An 18,098-nucleotide genomic window follows, 5' to 3' on the forward strand; every position below is an offset into this window, starting at 1 on the left:
TCCACCTCTAGAAACAGCCTGTTAAGCAAGCCAGCACTGCTGGGTTGTAAAGATCTGTCCTGCAGTTTGTCATAAGTCTCTGTCTTTCTCTTCTTTCATACTTCTATGGCTCCCATTACTGGAGCCTTACAATCTTAAATGTATCCTCACAACATCCCCATAAGGTAGGGGAGAGCCATTATTCCCATGTTACTGATAGGGAACTAAGGCACTAAAGGTATGTCTCTTACACTAAGCCTGGATCTGTAGGAGCCAGGCGTGTGGACTTCATGTTTCTAAGCCCATGCTTGAGCATCCACAGTGTATCGTAAACCTGGGTTTACGACTGTTGGATCCTCACAGCTGTGCTAACATGTCCATACTACACTATGAAGGCCTTCTGCTTGATCTGCATCCAAACTGCAAAATGATGAGGCTTGGACGTGAGCCACAGTAGGACTTGGGCTCTGAGCCATCCCACCTAGCAGGGTTCTAGGATCCAGATTATGAGTCCTTGCTGACCAATGTACATTTATACAGGGATAAAACCCCCATGTCATGGCCCTGTGGTTTGGAGGCCCTCCCACATCACAGGGTTCCACAGCACAGGCTACTTAAGTGGTTCAGGACTATTTAGAAAAGCTGGATGAGCACAAGTCCATGGGGCCGGATGCGCTGTATCTGAGAGCGCTAAAGGAGTTGGTAGATGTGATTGCAGAGCCACTGGCCATTATCTTTGAAAACTCATGGCGATCGGGGGAAGTCCCGGACGACTGGAAAAAGGTTAATGTAGTGCCCATCTTTAAAAAAGGGAAGAAGGAGGATCCTGGGAACTACAGGCCAGTCAGCCTCACCTCAGTCCCTGGAAAAATCATGGAGCAGGTCCTCAAGGAATCAATTCTGAAGCATTTAGATGAGAGGAAAGTGATCCGGAACAGTCAGCATGGATTCACCAAGGGCAAGTCATACCTGACTAATGTAACTGCCTTCTATGACGAGATAACTGGCTCTGTGGATGAGGGGAAAGCAGTGGACGTGTTGTTCCTTGACTTTAGCAAAGCTTTTGACACGGTCTCCCACAGTATTCTTGCCAGCAAGTTAAAGAAGTATGGGCTGGATGAATGGACTATCAGGTGGACAGAAAGTTGGCTAGATTGTCAGGCTCAACGGGCAGTGATCAATGGCTCCATGTCTAGTTGGCAGCCCGTATTAAGTAGAGTGCCCCAAGGGTTGGTCCTCGAGCTGGTTTTGTTCAATATCTTCATAAATGATCTGGAGGATGGTGTGGATTGCACCCTCAGCAAGTTTGCAGATGACACTAAACTGGGAGGAGTGGCAGATACACTGGAGGGTAGCGATAGGATACAGAGGGTCGTAGACAAATTAGAGGATTGGGCCAAAAGAAATCTGATGAGGTTCAACAAGGACAAGTGCAGAGTCTTGCACTTAGGACAGAAGAATCCCATGCACCGCTACAGATTAGGGACCAAATGGCTAGGCAGCAGTTCTGCAGAAAAGGACCTAGGGGTGACAGTGGATGGGAAGCTGGATATGAGTCAACAGTGTTCCCTTGTTGCCAAGAAGGCCAGTGGCGTTTTGGGATGTACAAGTAGGGGCACTGCCAGCAGATCGAGGGACGTGATTGTTCCCCTCTATTCGACATTGGTGAGGCCTCATCTGGAGTACTGTGTCCAGTTTTGGGCCCCACACTACAAGAAGGATGTGGATAAATTGGAGAGAGTCCAGCGAAGGGCAACAAAAATGATTAGGGGTCTGGAACACATGACTTATGAGGAGAGGCTGAGGGAACTGGGATTGTTTAGTCTGCGGAAGAGAAGAAAGAGGGGGGATTTGATAGCTGCTTTCAACTACCTGAAAGGGGGTTCCAAAGAGGATGGATCTAGACTGTTCTCAGTGGTAGCAGATGACAGAGCAAGGAGTAATGGTCTTAAGTTGCAGTGGGGGAGGTTTAGGTTGGATATTAGGAAAAACTTTTTCACTAGGAGGGTGGTGGAACACTGGAATGCGTTACCTAGGGAGGTGGTGGAATCTCCTTCCTTCGATATTTTTAAGGTCAGGTTTGACAAAGCCCTGGCTGGGATGATTTAATTGGGGATTGGTCCTGCTTTGAGCAGGGGGTTGGACTAGATGACTTCCTGAGGTCCCTTCCAACCCTGATATTCTATGATTCTATGTCTAACAGAAATTTTTCTACCTCTGGAGCTTGAGCCCCGCAAGCCCAATTTGTAAGCTGTCTGGGCCAGCTGTAGGTTTTCTATCCCCATGTAGAGATACTGTAGTAACTGCTCAAGATCACACAGGAAGTCTGTGGCAGAGCAGGGAACAATACCCATGCCTCCAACGTCCCAGTTTAGTGCCGTAACCAGTGCACCATCCTTCCTCTCTGTACACCCACAGGCAGAGCAGACTTGTGTGGCCTGTACACTTACCCATTTTATTTTTATGAATCCAAAAAATTGATTTTCCCCTAATTTTAAACACAGTAATTTTTTTACAAAAACAGGTGGTATCAAGGTTTGTCAGTTGTGGTGTGCATTACACCACCTCCCCACAGAATGTTTGGCTTTTAAATCAGGTCTCTAAATCAGATAACATGAAGCAGAATACTTACTCCTTGTCCCACATTCTCAAAATTAGTCCAACTAGTTCACTAGGTTCCCTTGTAATGAGCCATATAAGCCAACAAAGTAAAACAGACTAAGAGGAGGAAATACATGTTTTTAAATTTAATGAATCCTACCGAAATTATACGATCTCCTTTCCTGAGCTCACCACTCAGATCAGCAGGCCCTCCTGCGAGAATGAAAGAGATGAAAATTCCTTCTCCATCTTCCCCTCCCACAATGTTGAAACCAAGTCCTGTTGATCCACGATGTAGTACAACTTTTCTAGGTTCTCTAAAAGACAGAAAGCAATGATGAGATCCTGGTCATTATTCATGAATCAGTGTCAGAGAATCAGTGTAAGGTTTTCTATTAAAACAACCTTTTTAATAAAATAAAAATGGCTGAAGATTGTCAGATAGCACACTCATTTTAAGGAGCCGTGCACATTTTTTTCTTGAATGCTTACATAAAAATACCCACCTTCTGTTACATGTGTACACTCATATTAGTTTTTACAGTGTATAAATCTGTTGACATTCTATTAACTATTTATTAATATACGATATGCATTCTAAATTTAACACAATCCTACACTTCTACTCGCCACTACACTGAGTCACGGATCAGGGCCCCATTGTGCTAGGCACTATACAAACACAACTCCCTGCCTCAAGGAGTTTATAATCTAAGTATAAGACAAAAACCAGCATGTAGATACAACAAACAGAGAGGGAAGCATACTAGTCATCTTAATAAGCAGAGGGCACTGATGTAATAATTGCAGACTAACAGCCCTATCCCAAGTATAAGCTTAACTGTGGGAAACTGGAACATTTAATACCTTTTTTATCCAGTCATCTATAACAAATGTTAATGGGAAAGGCACAAAAGACTGGGCTATGCCAAACAAAAAGGCCTATTGGTATAACTCAGGGACAGTGTTAATGTAAGGGGACTATTGCCCCCTTATTAACATTCAGTGGGGTGTTTTAGTTGCTAGCTGTCAGTACTAAAAAGGGGGAAGGGTTGATGGAGAATCAGGACCCTGAGACTGACAGCCCCCAGGAACAATGGGGAGAGGCTAATGCTACAGGTCAGCCTGAATGACAGGGCGGGCGGGCTAATCAGACAGGAGGCCAGGGAGGTCCTGTCCTCCATGTGAGCTGTAATTGCCTGGGTGAGACAGAGTGGGGCCGAGCTTAGGAGAAAGCAGGGGCCCAAGCTAAGCCAGGGAGCAGAGCTGTGCCAGATCCAGAGGGACCAGAAAAGCAGCCCAGAGAGAGCAGACCCTGTCCTGGGAGCAGAGCTGCAGCAACCAGAGCCAGAGGGGCCAGAAAAGCAGCCCAGGAAGCAGCTCAGTGCTGGGAGCAGAGTCACAGAAGCCTACAGAGCAGACCTGTCTTGGGAGCAGAGCTGTAGCAACCGGAGCCAGAGGGGCCAAAGAAGCAGCCCAGGGAGCTGGAGGCAGAGCAGCAGCAGCCATGTTGAGACAGAGTGGTGGAGCTGGGGCTGGAGCAGTCCGGAGCTGGGTGCAGTGAGCAGCTGGGGAGGGTGAGGGGGACCCTGGGCAGTGGGCCCAGCACAGGCAGACGCCTCAGCCAAGACTCTCTGCAGGCCACGATTGGATCGTAACCCTGCCAGGGCGGGGGCGACACTGGGAAGAAGGGTTCTTACCACTTAGAGCCTGAGAGCGTGAGGCCACCACCAGAGCAAATGTCCTGGGACTTACAAGGAACAGACTGTGAACTGCCCTGACATTCCAGAGACACTGTTTGTGATGTTACCTACCACAGAGCGGGTTCATGTGTTTCCTTTAACCTTTCCATTTTTCCTTATTCTTTTTAAAATTAATTGTTGATTAAATAACTTGCATTTGCTTTAAATTGTATGTAATGGTCAGTGGGTCAGAGAAGTGCCCAGTGCAGAGAGAGTACCTCAGATCCTATCGCTAGCCCACTTCACTGGGGTGATGCAGAAGCCAGGAAAGTTCCCCACAATAGTGGGACTATTCCCCCGCTTACATTAATATCATGTCTGGTAAATGAGAGGAGTGTGGGACCTCAGATCAATGTACCAAAAGTGGTGTGTTGGACATTAGACATACTGGTGGACTATGAGGGAATGGGCTATTCAACCAATCATTCCCTTTTAGGGTCCTTAAAAAAAAGAGACTTCAGGAGAAGGATCAAATAAGTTAAGAAGTTGGGCTAGAAGATAGGTGAACTGGAAGGTGCAAGCATTACCATCTCTTGGGACCCCAGGATGCACCTGTCACTGTCACCTTCATAGAATATCAAGAATCATAGAATATCAAGGTTGGAAGGGACCTCAGGAGGTCATCTAGTCCAACCCCCTGCTCAAAGCAGGACCAATCCCCAATTAAATCATCCCAGCCAGGGCTTTGTCAAGCCTCACCTTAAAAACTTCTAAGGAAGGAGATTCTACCACCTCCCTAGGTAACGCATTCCAGTGTTTCACCACCCTCCTAGTGAAAAAGTTTTTCCTAATATCCAACCTAAACCTCCCCCACTGCAACTTGAGACCATTACTCCTTGTCCTGTCCTCTTCTACCACTGAGAATAGTCTAGAACCATCCTCTCTGGAACCACCTCTCAGGTAGTTGAAAGCAGCTATCAAATCCCCCCCTCATTCTTCTCTTCTGCAGACTAAACAATCCCAGTTCCCTCAGCCTCTCCTCATAAGTCATGTGTTCCAGACCCCTAATCATTTTTGTTGCCCTTTGCTGGACTCTTTCCAATTTATCCACATCCTTCTTGTAGTGTGGGGCCCAAAACTGGACACAGTACTCCAGATGAGGCCTCACCAATGTCGAATAGAGGGGAACGATTACATCCCTCGATCTGCTCGCTATGCTCCTACTTATGCATCCCAAAATGCCATAGGCCTTCTTGGCAACAAGGGCACACTGCTGGCTCATATCCAGCTTCTCGTCCACTGTCACCCCTAGGTCCTTTTCCGCAGAACTGCTGCCTAGACATTCGGTCTCTAGTCTGTAGCGGTGCATTGGGTTCTTCCATCCTAAGTGCAGGACCCTGCACTTATCCTTATTGAACCTCATCAGATTTCTTATGGCCCAATCCTCCAATTTGTCTAGGTCCCTCTGTATCCTATCCCTGCCCTCCAGTGTATCTACCACTCCTCCCAGTTTAGTATCATCCGCAAATTTGCTGAGAGTGCAATCCATACCATCCTCCAGATCATTTATGAAGATATTGAACAAAACCGGCCCCAGGACCGACCCCTGGGGCACTCCACTTGACACCGGCTGCCAACTAGACATGGAGCCATTGATCACTACCCGTTGAGCCCGACAATCTAGCCAACTTTCTACCCACCTTATAGTGCATTCATCCAGCCCATACTTCTTTAACTTGCTGACAAGAATACTGTGGGAGACCGTGTCAAAAGCTTTGCTAAAGTCAAGAAACAATACATCCACTGCTTTCCCTTCATCCACAGAACCAGTAATCTGGTTATAGAAGGCGATTAGATTAGTCAGGCATGACCTTCCCTTGGTGAATCCATGCTGACTGTTCCTGATCACTTTCCTCTCATGTAAGTGCTTCAGGATTGATTCCTTGAGGACCTGCTCCATGATTTTTCCAGGGACTGAGGTGAGGCTGACTGGCCTGTAGTTCCCAGGATCCTCCTTCTTCCCTTTTTTAAAGATTGGCACTACATTAGCCTTTTTCCAGTCATCCGGGACTTCCCCCGTTCGCCACGAGTTTTCAAAGATAATGGCCAATGGCTCTGCAATCACAGCCGCCTCCAGTGTAGCACCTCCCTACATGCCCCCTTGACATTCCAGACCACATCCCTACCCCTCTGACTCCACCCTGGGGATGTCATGGACGACCACAGCTTCATATACCCTGTGAGAGCCACGGTCGATGCATGTGTAGCTAAAATGGACATGACTATTCCATCCCTTTCATTAAGATCTAGCCCAGTAATTTATTAAGGTTTTAATATATTTGCTTTTAATTTGCAGAGTATTTAGAGTAAATGTTTTTGTTACTCAATAAAACTGTATTGTTTGGATAATAATTCCACTTTATTACTTCCCAGCCTATGCTGCAGACTGGCTGGTGGTATGGAAAGCGCCCACTTACTGTTGTTGTGCCCTGTGACACAACTCACAACCTTCCTGAGCCTCAGAGATGTCCTGACTAGAACAAGCCAGAAAGAAGGTCCTTAACCACATCAACACCTCCACTGGTTCTGGCTCAATCCCAATCATCACCTGGAATGTGAAATTTAGGTTTCTGCTGTCACCGCTTCTGTCATACATCATTTTCCATCCCCATGTTATTTTTTCTCTTTCCTATTGCTCTTTTCTCTTCTGTGTAGTAAGAGTCTGGCTTAGCTGGCCAAAACTACACATTTTGTAACACTGCTGAGAACCCGTGGCCTGTGAGGTAGCTAAAAGCAATGTCCTAAACAGCCTGATTCTGGTACAAATTTGCCACATCTTGGAGTGACTGATAAAAGTATGTGCTGTGTCTGTGTTTCTCCAATAGGGAGGATGCAAGTAAATGTCACCACCAAAGACAGAAGCTGGATTTTGTATTTTTGCTGTTCTTTTCTGTCTCCTTTTGTGTGTGTGTGTCTTGTTTTGCCGTCAAGAAAGCAAGACTGGACTCTAACAGCAGCAGCAGCTCCAACCAACCATCTCAGTTAACCTCTCCTTTTCCCCAAAAGAACAGTTATTACCATTTTAATGCCATCTAAAAGACTGCCAAATGTGTGGGGGGGGTGGGGGGGAGGGAAAAAGGAACAGTATTAAAATGAAAGTCTGAGTTAATATTTTATATTTCAGATGCCTGAACTGTTTTTACTTCTTTTTCTGGATCTTTAATAAAAGGTTAAAAAAATGTAATGGTGTTATTTTCATAGGATTAAGCAGGCCAAAGTCTATGTACTTGAAATGAAACCTTTAACTGAGTTTAATTGTTTAGTGCCATACAGTGACATGTCATGTTAACACTTTTGACTCTCTGTGCCCATTTATTCCAACAAAATTAACAGAACAGAACAGGTTTCAGAGTAGCAGCCGTGTTAGTCTGTATCCGCAAAAAGAACAGGAGTACTTGTGGCACCTTAGAGACTAACAAACTTATTAGAGTATAAGCTTTCATAGGCTACAGCCCACTTCATTGGATGCATAGAATGGCAGATATAGTAAGAAGATATATTTGTATACTTACAGAGGAGGTGGAAGTTGCCATACAAACTGTAAGAGGCTAATGAATTAAGATGAACTATTACCAGCAGGAGAAAAAAACTTTTGTAGTGATAATCAAGATGGCCCATTTGGACAGTTGACAAGAAGGTGTGAGGCCAAACAGGACAGTCTCTACGCAAAAGAATAAATGGACAGAAATCTGACATCAGGAATCATAACATTCAAAAACTGGTAGGAGAACACTTCAACCTCTCTGGCCACTCAGTAGAAGATTTAAGGGTGGCAATTTTGCAACAGAAAATCTTCAAAAACAGACTCCAATGAGAAACTGCTGAGCTTGATTTAATATCCAAACTAGATACCATTAACTTGAATAGAGACTGGGAGTGGCTGGGTCATTACACATATTGAATCTATTTCCCTATGTTAAGTATCACAGAATCATAGAATATCAGAGTTGGAAGGGACCTCTGGAGGTCATCTAGTCCAACCCCCTGCCCAGAGCAGGACCAATCCCCAACTAAATCATCTCAGCCAGGGCTTTGTCAAACCTGACCTTAAAAACTTCCAAGAAAGGGGATTCCACCACCTCCCTAGGTAACGCATTCCAGTGTTTCACCACCCTCCTAGTAAAAAAGTTTTTCCTAATATCCAACCTAAATCTCCCCCACTGCAACTTGAGACAATTACTCTTTGTCCTGTCATCTGCTATCACTGAGAATAGTCTAGATCCATCCTCTTTGGATCCACCTTTCAGGTAGTTAAAAGCAGCTATCAAATCCCCCCTCATTCTCCTCTTCCGCAGACTAAACAATCCCAGTTCCCTCAGCCTCTCCTCATAAGTCATGTGTTCCAGTCCCCTAATCATTTTTGTTGCCCTTTGCTGGACTCTCTCCAATTTTTCCACATCCTTCTTGTAGTGTGGGGCCCAAAACTGGACACAGTACTCCAGATGAAGCCTCACCAATGTCGAATAGAGGGGAACGATCACATCCCTCGATCTGCTGGCAATGCCCCTACTTATACATCCCAAAATGCCATTGGCCTTCTTGGCAACAAGGGCACATTGTTGACTCATATCCAGCTTCCCATCCACTGTAACCCCTAGGTCCTTTTCTGCAGAACTGCTGCCTAGCCATTCGGTCCCTTGTCTGTAGCGGTGCATTGGATTCTTCCGTCCTAAGTGCAGGACTCTGCACTTGTCCTTGTTGAACCTCATCAGATTTCTTTTGGCTCAATCCTCTAATTTGTCTACAGCCCTCTGTATCCTATCCCTACTCCTCTCAGTTTACTGTCATCCGCAAACTTGCTGAAGGTGCAATCCACACCATCCTCCAGATCATTTATGAAGATATTGAACATAACCGGCCCGAGGACTGACCCTTGGGGCACTCCGCTAGATACTGGCTGCAAACTAGACATGGAGCCATTGATCGCTACCCGTTGAGTCCGACAATCTAGCCAACTTCCTACCCACCTTGTAGTGCATCTATCCAGCCCATACTTCTTTAACTTGCTGACAAGAATAATGTGGGAGACCGTGTCAAAAGCTTTGCTAAAGTCAAGAAATAACACGTCCACTGCTTTCCCTTCATCCACAGAACCAGTTATCTCATCACAGAAGGCAATTAGATTAGTCAGGCATAACTTTCCCTCACTAAATGGGCTATCTTGATTGTCACTACAAAAGTTTTTTTCTCCTGCTGATAATAGCTCATCTTAATTCATTAGCCTCTTACAGTTTGTATGGCAACTTCCACCTTCTCTGTGGGTATTGTGACAAAGTCCCTCCTCTACCTTGGTGGATCTTGCGCTTATTGGAGGATTTGCTTGCCTTGGAGCTTCATGGCAGCCCTCAGCTTGGCCATTTTTCTGAACCCACAGTCCAGGTTGACTCCTCCTGTGTCTGACCAGGAGTTGGGAGGTTTGGGGGGAACCCGGGCATGCCCTCTACTCTGGGTTCCAGCCCTGTGGAATGCAGTTGTCTAGAGTGCCTCCTGGAACAGCTGTGTGACAGCTACAACTCCCTGGGCTGCTTCCCCATGGCCTCCTCCCAACACCTTCTTTATTCTCACCATAGGACCTTCCTCCTGGTGTCTGATAATACTTGTACTCCTCAGTCCTCCAACAGTCCATGTTCTCACTCTCAGCTCCGAGTGCCTCTTGCTCCCCGCTCCTCAGACGCGCACCACAAACTGAAGTGAGCTCCTTTTTAAACCCAGGTGCCTTGATTAGCCTGCCTTAATTGATTCTACCAGCTTCTTGATTGGCTGCAGGTGTTCTAATCAGCCTGTCTGTCTTAATTGTCTCCAGAAGGTTCCTGATTGTTCAGGAACCTTCCCTGTTACCTTACTGAGGGAAAAGGGACCTACTTAACCTGAGGCTAATATATCTGCCTTCTATTACTCTCCTGTAGCCATATGGCCCGACTCTGTCACAGTATATATATCTTCTTACTATATGTTCCATTCCATGCATCCTATGAAGTGGGCTGTGAGAGTGATGGGTCGTCCTTCAGGATAGGTTGTAGATACCCTTCTGGCTCTGTCAATCTGTTTCTCCATAGTGTCCAGGAAGTGGATCTCTTGTGTGGACTGGTCCAGGCTGAGGTTGATGGTGGGATTGGAAACTGGTGGCTGAACTTTGTGACTTTGTCCTCACCCATAACTCCTTCACATTTGGGGACAATGTATATCTTCAAATCAGCGGCACTGCTATGGGTACCCGCATGGCCCCACAGTATGCCAATACTTTTATGGCTGATTGAGAACAACGCTTCCTGAGCTCTCGTCCCCTAATGCCCCTACTCTACATGCGCTACACTGATGACATGTTCATCATCTGGACCCATGGAAAAGAAGCCCTTGAGGAATTCCACCATGATTTCAACAATTTCCATCCCACCATCAACCTCAGTCTGGATCAGTCCACACAAGAGATCCACTTCCTGGACACTATGGTGCTAATAAGATATGGTCACATAAACACCACCCTATACCGGAAACCTACTGACCGCTATTCCTACCTACATGCCTCCAGCTTTCATCCAGACCACACCACACGATCCATTGTCTACAGCCAAGCTCTACGATACAACCGCATTTGCTCCAACCCCTCAGACAGAGACAAACACCTACAAGATCTCTATCCAGCATTCTTACAACTACAATACTCACCTGTGGAAGTGAAGAAACAGACTGACAGAGCCAGAAGAGTACCCAGAAGTCACCTACTATTGGACAGGCCCAACAAAGAAAATAACATAACGCCACTAGCCGTCACCTTCAGCCCCCAACTAAAACCTCTCCAATGCATCATCAAGGATCTACAACCTATCCTGAAGCACGACCCATCACTCTCACAGATCTTGGGAGACAGGCCAGTCTTTGCTTACAGACAGCCCCCCAACCTGAAGCAAATACTCACCAGCAACCACACACCACACAACAGAACCACTAACCCAGGAACCTATCCTTGCCAAAAAGCCCGTTGCCAACTGTGTCCACATATCTATTCAGGGGACACCATCATAGGGCCTAATCACATCAGCCACACTTATCAGAGGCTCGTTCACCTGCACATCTACCAATGTGATATATGCCATCATGTGCCAGCAATGCCCCTCTGCCATGTACACTGGTCAAACTGGACAGTCTCTACGTAAAAGAATAAATGGACACAAATCAGATGTCAAGAATTATAACATTCAAAAACCAGTTGGAGAACACTTCAATCTCTTTGGTCACTCGATTACAGACCTAAAAGTTGCAATTCTTCAACAAAACTTCAAACAGACTCCAACGAGAGACTGCTGAATTGGAATTAATTTGCAAACTGGATACAATTAACTTAGGCTTGAATAGAGACTGGGAGTGGATGGGTCATTACACAAAGTAAAAACTATTTCCCCTTGTTTATTCCCCCTCCTCTCCCCACTGTTCCTCAGATGTTCTTGTCAACTGCTGGAAATGGCCCACCTTGATTATCACTACAAAAGGTCCTCCCCTCCCCCTGTTAATACCTCACCTTAAGTGATCACTCTCCTTACAGTGTGTATGGTAACATCCATTGTTTCATATTCTCTATGTATATAAATCTCCCCACTGTAGTTTCCACTGAATGCATCCGATGAAGTGAGCTGTAGCTCACGAAAGCTTATGCTCAAATACATTTGTTAGTCTCTGAGGTGTCAGAAGTACTCCTTTTCATTTTATAAACTATGTTGTAAATAGTAAGTACTAATTATATACCTCTCCTGTTTCGCTAAATGTCAACCAATATCCATTTCTTCCTTTTTGCTGAAGATGACTCAGCTGATCTGTTCAGTATTCATGAAGCGGCATGAAGGACTGTGGGAATTTTTAAAAAATTGTGCAAAAATATGATGGGATGGACATGAGGGGACTGTGGGAATTTGACCCCAATTCTCCCACAATTTCCTGAGAGAAGTGCTAGTATCCCCCAACACACTGCAAAATATATCCCAGAAGGCAATGTGCTGGACAGTGGTGCAGGGTACACTGAGATGCCTACATAATGCAGCGTGCCTTTTGCTGTGAGAATGCTTTGCACTGGCAAAGGCAGCCAAGTATGCACGCACTATAGCGAAACTGCAACATCAGCAGCTGAATGCCAGCACAAATACTACTAGTAAAACTTTCTGATGTAGTCATGGTCTTAGTCTTACTGCTGCCAGTGGATACAGTAGCAAGGCGATGAAGAATTTCAGTAGAAGACAAGAAATTTAAAAATAGGTGAGAAACACCTGTCAGGGATGGTCTAGGTATACTTGGTCCAGCTCAGCGCATGGGGCCGGACTAGATGACCTCTGGAAGTCCCTTCCATCCCTGCAGTTCTATGATAGTATGAATTTTCTAATATTTAAGTAGAAAAATTCTGCACTACATTCAAATGATCACTAGAGTGCACTAAATAACTAGTCTCTAAACATTTCTGTGTTTGAAGAGTTCCATTGAAATGATGAGCCAAAAACAAGCTGTATTTTTCTATGTTGAGGTTCTTGTCTCCTGTTTTTCAGTATCTTTCCAGGATTCTCGATCTGTAAAATACATACTTTCTCCTTGCCTAGACCCCTGTACCGACTCATTGTTGAGCCACCAGACTCCTCTCCACCACTCACCTTCAATCAGATTCCTGCCTCTGTAGAGAACTCTCTTGTTGGGATTACAAAGGCATACTGAGTAGGTACCACAAAGTTGAATGTGGCTCTGTATGCAGCACCTACTTGTGTTTCACTTATCTAAATCTCTCTCTGTAGGAGCTCCATATGACTTTATGAATCCTTGATTTTTGGCCTAGGCAAAATGCTGGAGTAAGATTCTTAAAAAAGTTTGTCTTCTCATTAAGCAAACCCAAGTAAGAAAGAGAACTTTATTTTTTCCTAGCTTTTAGTGGTGAAGAGAAGAAAGTAGGTCTTCAGTATGATTCTATTTTAGGGATTTATAAAGGCAACCATTACTTTGGACTTTAAGTGCTGGTTCACTAGGAGGACAAATGTATAGAGAAACATGGACCAATATCAAACATGATCTGCAGGTATGGTATGGTATCAAAAGAGGGGTGGTAGTGTTAAGCCTGCTACCTACAATTCGGGACTGTTTGATAAATCAGAAATCCACAAAGGTTTGCTATTGTCAATTTTGCTCTTTGTATAAGAAGTTCTGAACCTGAGTGTATGTAGGTACTTTAGAGAGAAATGGAGGGACTGGCTATAGGCCATATACATTTTTATTATCTATAGCATACATGTATGTAGAATACAATATCAAAAGCTACAAACTACTCCCTACAGCAACAAGTTCACAATACAGGACTGATTCAGAGCCATATAGAAAAGTCTCCTTTATATGCCAACCAGTTAACAAGATTTTACAACTGTCAAAAGTTAATCAGCTAACTGTTTCATACTGACATCACTGAACACTACTGTATGCCTTTACCTACACATTACTCCTACTTTTCATTCCTGCTTCTTCATACATTTAAGGACAGCAATAATGGCATTTATCTTTGAACCAGACTAGATGGAGGCTTGTTCAACATCGCAAGGTTTAGAGCGAAAATCAAGGTGAAAGAGCTGGTTCTGAGTGTTTTCCTGTTTGTGGGTGATGTGGCCTTAGTTGCCCATAGCTAATCTTCCCTGTAAAATCTCTTGCATGATGCAGAAAATCTACCCAAGAGTTTTGGGTTGAGAATTAGTTTCAAGAAGACTGTGATCATGTACCAAGGGGCGGAAGAACCAGTCTCTGACGTCACTCTGGAGAGTAAATCTCTTGGTGTCATCGACAGCTTTGGCTACTTGGGTTCTACGATTAGCAGAAATCTTGACCTTCAGACTAAACCGACTAACAGAATCGGAAAAGCAGCTTAAGAATTTTGGGCTATTACAGAGATGTGCGTGGAATAACAGCAAACTATCAACTAAGGTGAAGATGTGAATCTACGAGACTTTTGTGCTGTCATCCCTGCTTTATGGTTCAGAAACATGGACTACATATGCTAGGCACATCAGGAGACTGAATAGCTTCCACATGAGATTCATAGATACTAAGGTCAGAAGGGACCATTATGATCATCTAGTCTGACCTCCTGCACAACGCAGGCCACAGAATTTCACCCACCCACTCCTGCGAAAAACCTCTCACCTATGTCTGAGCTATTGAAGTCCTCAAATCATGGTTTAAAGACTTCAAGGAGCAGAGAATCCTCCAGCAAGTGACCCGTGCCCCATGCTACAGAGGAAGGCGAAAAACCTCCAGGTCCTCTTCCAATCTGCCCTGGAGGAAAATTCCTTCCCGACCCCAAATATGGTGATCAGCTAAACACTGAGCATATGGGCAAGTTTCACCAGCCAGATACTACAGAAAATGCCTGAGTAAGAGTCTGAAAATAAAGTGGAAAGACAAAATACCAAACACAGAGGTGCTGGAGTGCGCAGGACGAACACAATTAGAAACCACTATCAAGAAGAGCAGGTTGAAATGGCTCAGTCATATCAGCAGAATGGGAGGAGACCATATGCTCAAGAATATTTTGTACAGTGAGATTCGAGACGGTTCTAGAAAATGGGGTTGCCCTTTATTGTACTACCACAAAATGTGCAAAAATGATATGAAGTCATTCAGTGTCAATACAGAAAGCTGAGAGGAGCGCGTAGAATCCTGTCCAATTTGGAGGGAATATCTGGCACTGGGTGCAGCTCAACATGAAGTGGCTTTAATCCAGAGGACTGGAGCAAAGCAAGAAAGAAGAAAGCAGCGTGCTGTAATCTTGGACTATAACTCAGACAACATATAGATCTGTGAAATTTTTAACAAGCTGTGTCGCTCTTGAATTGGGCTCGTCAGCCATAAGTGGATTCATCAGGCACCTGATTAGACCTCTTACATGTATATCATGGTCCAGTTTGGATCGATGGTTGCCAATGACCCTCCTACTTTTAAATAAATATACGTTTTCATTTTCAAAGTATGATCTGATGTAACAATTTTAAGTGAAAAAAACTGAAATAAATATCCCTTAAGTTTTTTTCTTTGGGACATTATTTCATACATCAAAAAACAAAACAAAACAAAACAAAACAAACCCCAGAGCGTGAAATGCTGGCCCTACTGAAGTCAAGAAGAGTTTTACCTTTGACTTCAATTGGATAAGTATTTCACCCAATGCATTCTATTTCAGCATGGCACCATTTACTAAATCTCTTATGAGATACATCAACAATTTAAAACAATTTTAATTTAAACAATGGCTATTACAGATGTATACTTCAGTTTTTCCCTTTGCAAATATTTGAATATATTTGTTTGGGAGTGTCATAAATATAAAGGGAAGGGTAAACCCCTTTAAAATCCCTCCTGGCCAGAGAAAAAAATCCTCTCACCTGTAAAGGGTTAAGAAGCTAAAGGTAACCTCACTGGCACCTGACCAAAATGACCAATGAGGAGACAAGATACTTTCAAAAGCTGGGAGGAGGGAGAGAAACAAAGGGTCTGTGGGTCTGTCTATATGCTGTTTCTGCCGGGGATAGACCAGGAATGGAGTCTTAGACTTTTAGTAAGTAATCTAGCTAGGTACGTGTTAGATTATGATTTCTTTAAATGGCTGAGAAAAGAACTGTGCTGAATAGAATAACTATTTCTGTCTGTGTATCTTTTTTGTAACTTAAGTTTTTGCCTAGAGGGATTCTCTATGTTTTGAATCTAATTACCCTGTAAGGTATCTACCATCCTGATTTTACAGAGGTGATTTCTTTCCTTCTATTTACTTCTATTTCTATTAAAAATCTTCTGGTAAGAAAACTGAATGCTTTTTCATTGTTCTCAGATCCAAGGGTTTGGGTCTGTGGTCATATAAGAACAGGAGTACTTGTGTAATGACCCATGTTATTTTAATTATAATAATTACAATATTGAATCTATTTCCCTATGTTAAGTATCCTCACACCTTCTTGTCAACTGTCTAAATGGGCCATCTTGATTATCACCACAAAAGTTTTTTTCTCCTGCTAATAATAGCTCATCTTAATTCATTCGCCTCTCACAGTTTGTATGGCAACTTCCACCTTCTCTGTATGTGTATATATATATATGTTCTTACTATATGTTCCATTCTGTGCATCCGATGAAGTGGGCTGTAGCCCACAAAAGCTTATGCTCTAATAAGTTTGTTAGTCTCTAAGGTGCCACAAGTACTCCTGTTCTTATTGTAGAAAAATTAAAGTTTTCATAGAATCATAGAATATCAGGGTTGGAAGGAACCTCAGGAGGTCATCTAGTCCAAATCCTTGCTCAAAACAGGACCAACCCCAACTAAATCATCCCAGCCAGGGCTTTGTCAAGCCTGACCTTAAAAACTTCAAAGGAAGGAGATTCCACCACCTCCCTAGGTAATCCATTCCAGTACTTCACCAACCTCCTAGTGAAAATTTTTTTTCCTGACATCCAACCTAAACCTCCCCCACTGCAACTTGAGACCATTAGTCCTTGTCTGTCACCCGCTACCACTGAGAACAGTCTAGAACCATCCTCTTTGGAACCCCCTTTCAGGTAGTTGAAAGCAGCTATCAAATTCCCCCTCATTCTTCTCTTCTGCAGAATAAATAATCCCAGTCCCCACAGCCTCTCCTCGTAAGTCATGTGTTCCAGTCCCCAAATAATTTTTGTTGCCCTTCGCTGGACTCTCTCCAATTTATCCACATCCTTCTTGTAGTGTGGGGCTCAAAACTGGACACAGTACTCCAGATGAGGCCTCACCAATGTCGAATAGAGGGGAACGATCATGTCCCTCGATCTGCTGGCAATGCCCGTACTTATACGGCCCAAAATGCCATTGGCCTTCTTGGCAACAAGGGCACACTGTTGACTCATATCCAGCTTCTCGTCCACTGTAACCCCTAGGTCCTTTTCTACAGAACTGCTGCTGAGCCATTCGGTCCCTAGTCTGTAGCAGTGCATGGGATTCTTCCATTCTAAGTGCAGGACTCTGCACTTGTCCTTGTTGAACCTCATCAGATTTCTTTTGGCCCAATCCTCTAATTTGTCTACAGCCCTCTGTATCCTATCCCTACCCTCCAGCGTATCTGCCACTCCTTCCAGTTTAGTGTCATCTGCAAACTTGCTGAGGGTGCAATCCACACCATCCTCCAGATCATTTATGAAGATATTGAACAAAACTGGCTCGAGGACCAACCCTTGGGGCACTCTACTTAATACGGGCTGCCAACTAGACATGGAGCCATTGATCACTGCCCGTTGAGCCCGATGATCTAGCCAGCTTTCTATCCACCTTATAGTCCACTCTTCCAGCCCATACTTCTTTAACTTGCTGGCAAAAATACTGTGGGAGACCATATCAAAATTTTTCCTAAAATCAAGGAATAACAAATCCACTGCTTTCCCCTCATCCACAGAGCCAGTTATCTCCGCATAGAAGGTAGTTAGGTTAGTCAGGCATGACTTGCCCTTGGTGAATCCATGCTAACTGTTCCTGATCACTTTCCTCTCCTCAAAGCGCTTCAGAATTAATTCCTCCTCCTTCCCTTTTTCAAAGATGGGCACTACATTAGCCTTTTTCCAGTCATCCAGGACCAACCCTGATCACCATGAGTTTTCAAAGATAACGGCCAATGGCTCTGCAATCACATCTGCCAACTCCTTTAGCACCCTACTCTTTCACTCCTTTATATACATACATGCCTCAGAAAAGTGGTAGCTTATAATGATCTGGACATATAGAAACCAGTTTTCAATGTGCACACAATCACA

At 44.2% G+C, this 18,098-nt stretch overlaps 1 protein-coding gene across 41 annotated transcripts in view; it reads right to left on the bottom strand.

Moving 5' to 3' along the window:
- DLG1 (discs large MAGUK scaffold protein 1) overlaps positions 1-18,098 on the bottom strand; it is a 441,560-nt gene that overhangs the window by 124,197 nt on the left and 299,265 nt on the right. For all 41 annotated transcript variants that reach the window (XM_073358919.2, XM_073358923.2, XM_073358918.2 and 38 more), the window contains one exon: positions 2,741-2,897. In XM_073358919.2, coding sequence (XP_073215020.1) covers positions 2,741-2,897 — 157 coding nt within the window. The remainder of the gene's footprint in view (positions 1-2,740; positions 2,898-18,098) is intronic.

Source organism: Lepidochelys kempii, chromosome 9 (genome assembly GCF_965140285.1).
Source record: "Lepidochelys kempii isolate rLepKem1 chromosome 9, rLepKem1.hap1, whole genome shotgun sequence".
Lineage (NCBI taxonomy): Eukaryota > Metazoa > Chordata > Testudines > Cheloniidae > Lepidochelys > Lepidochelys kempii.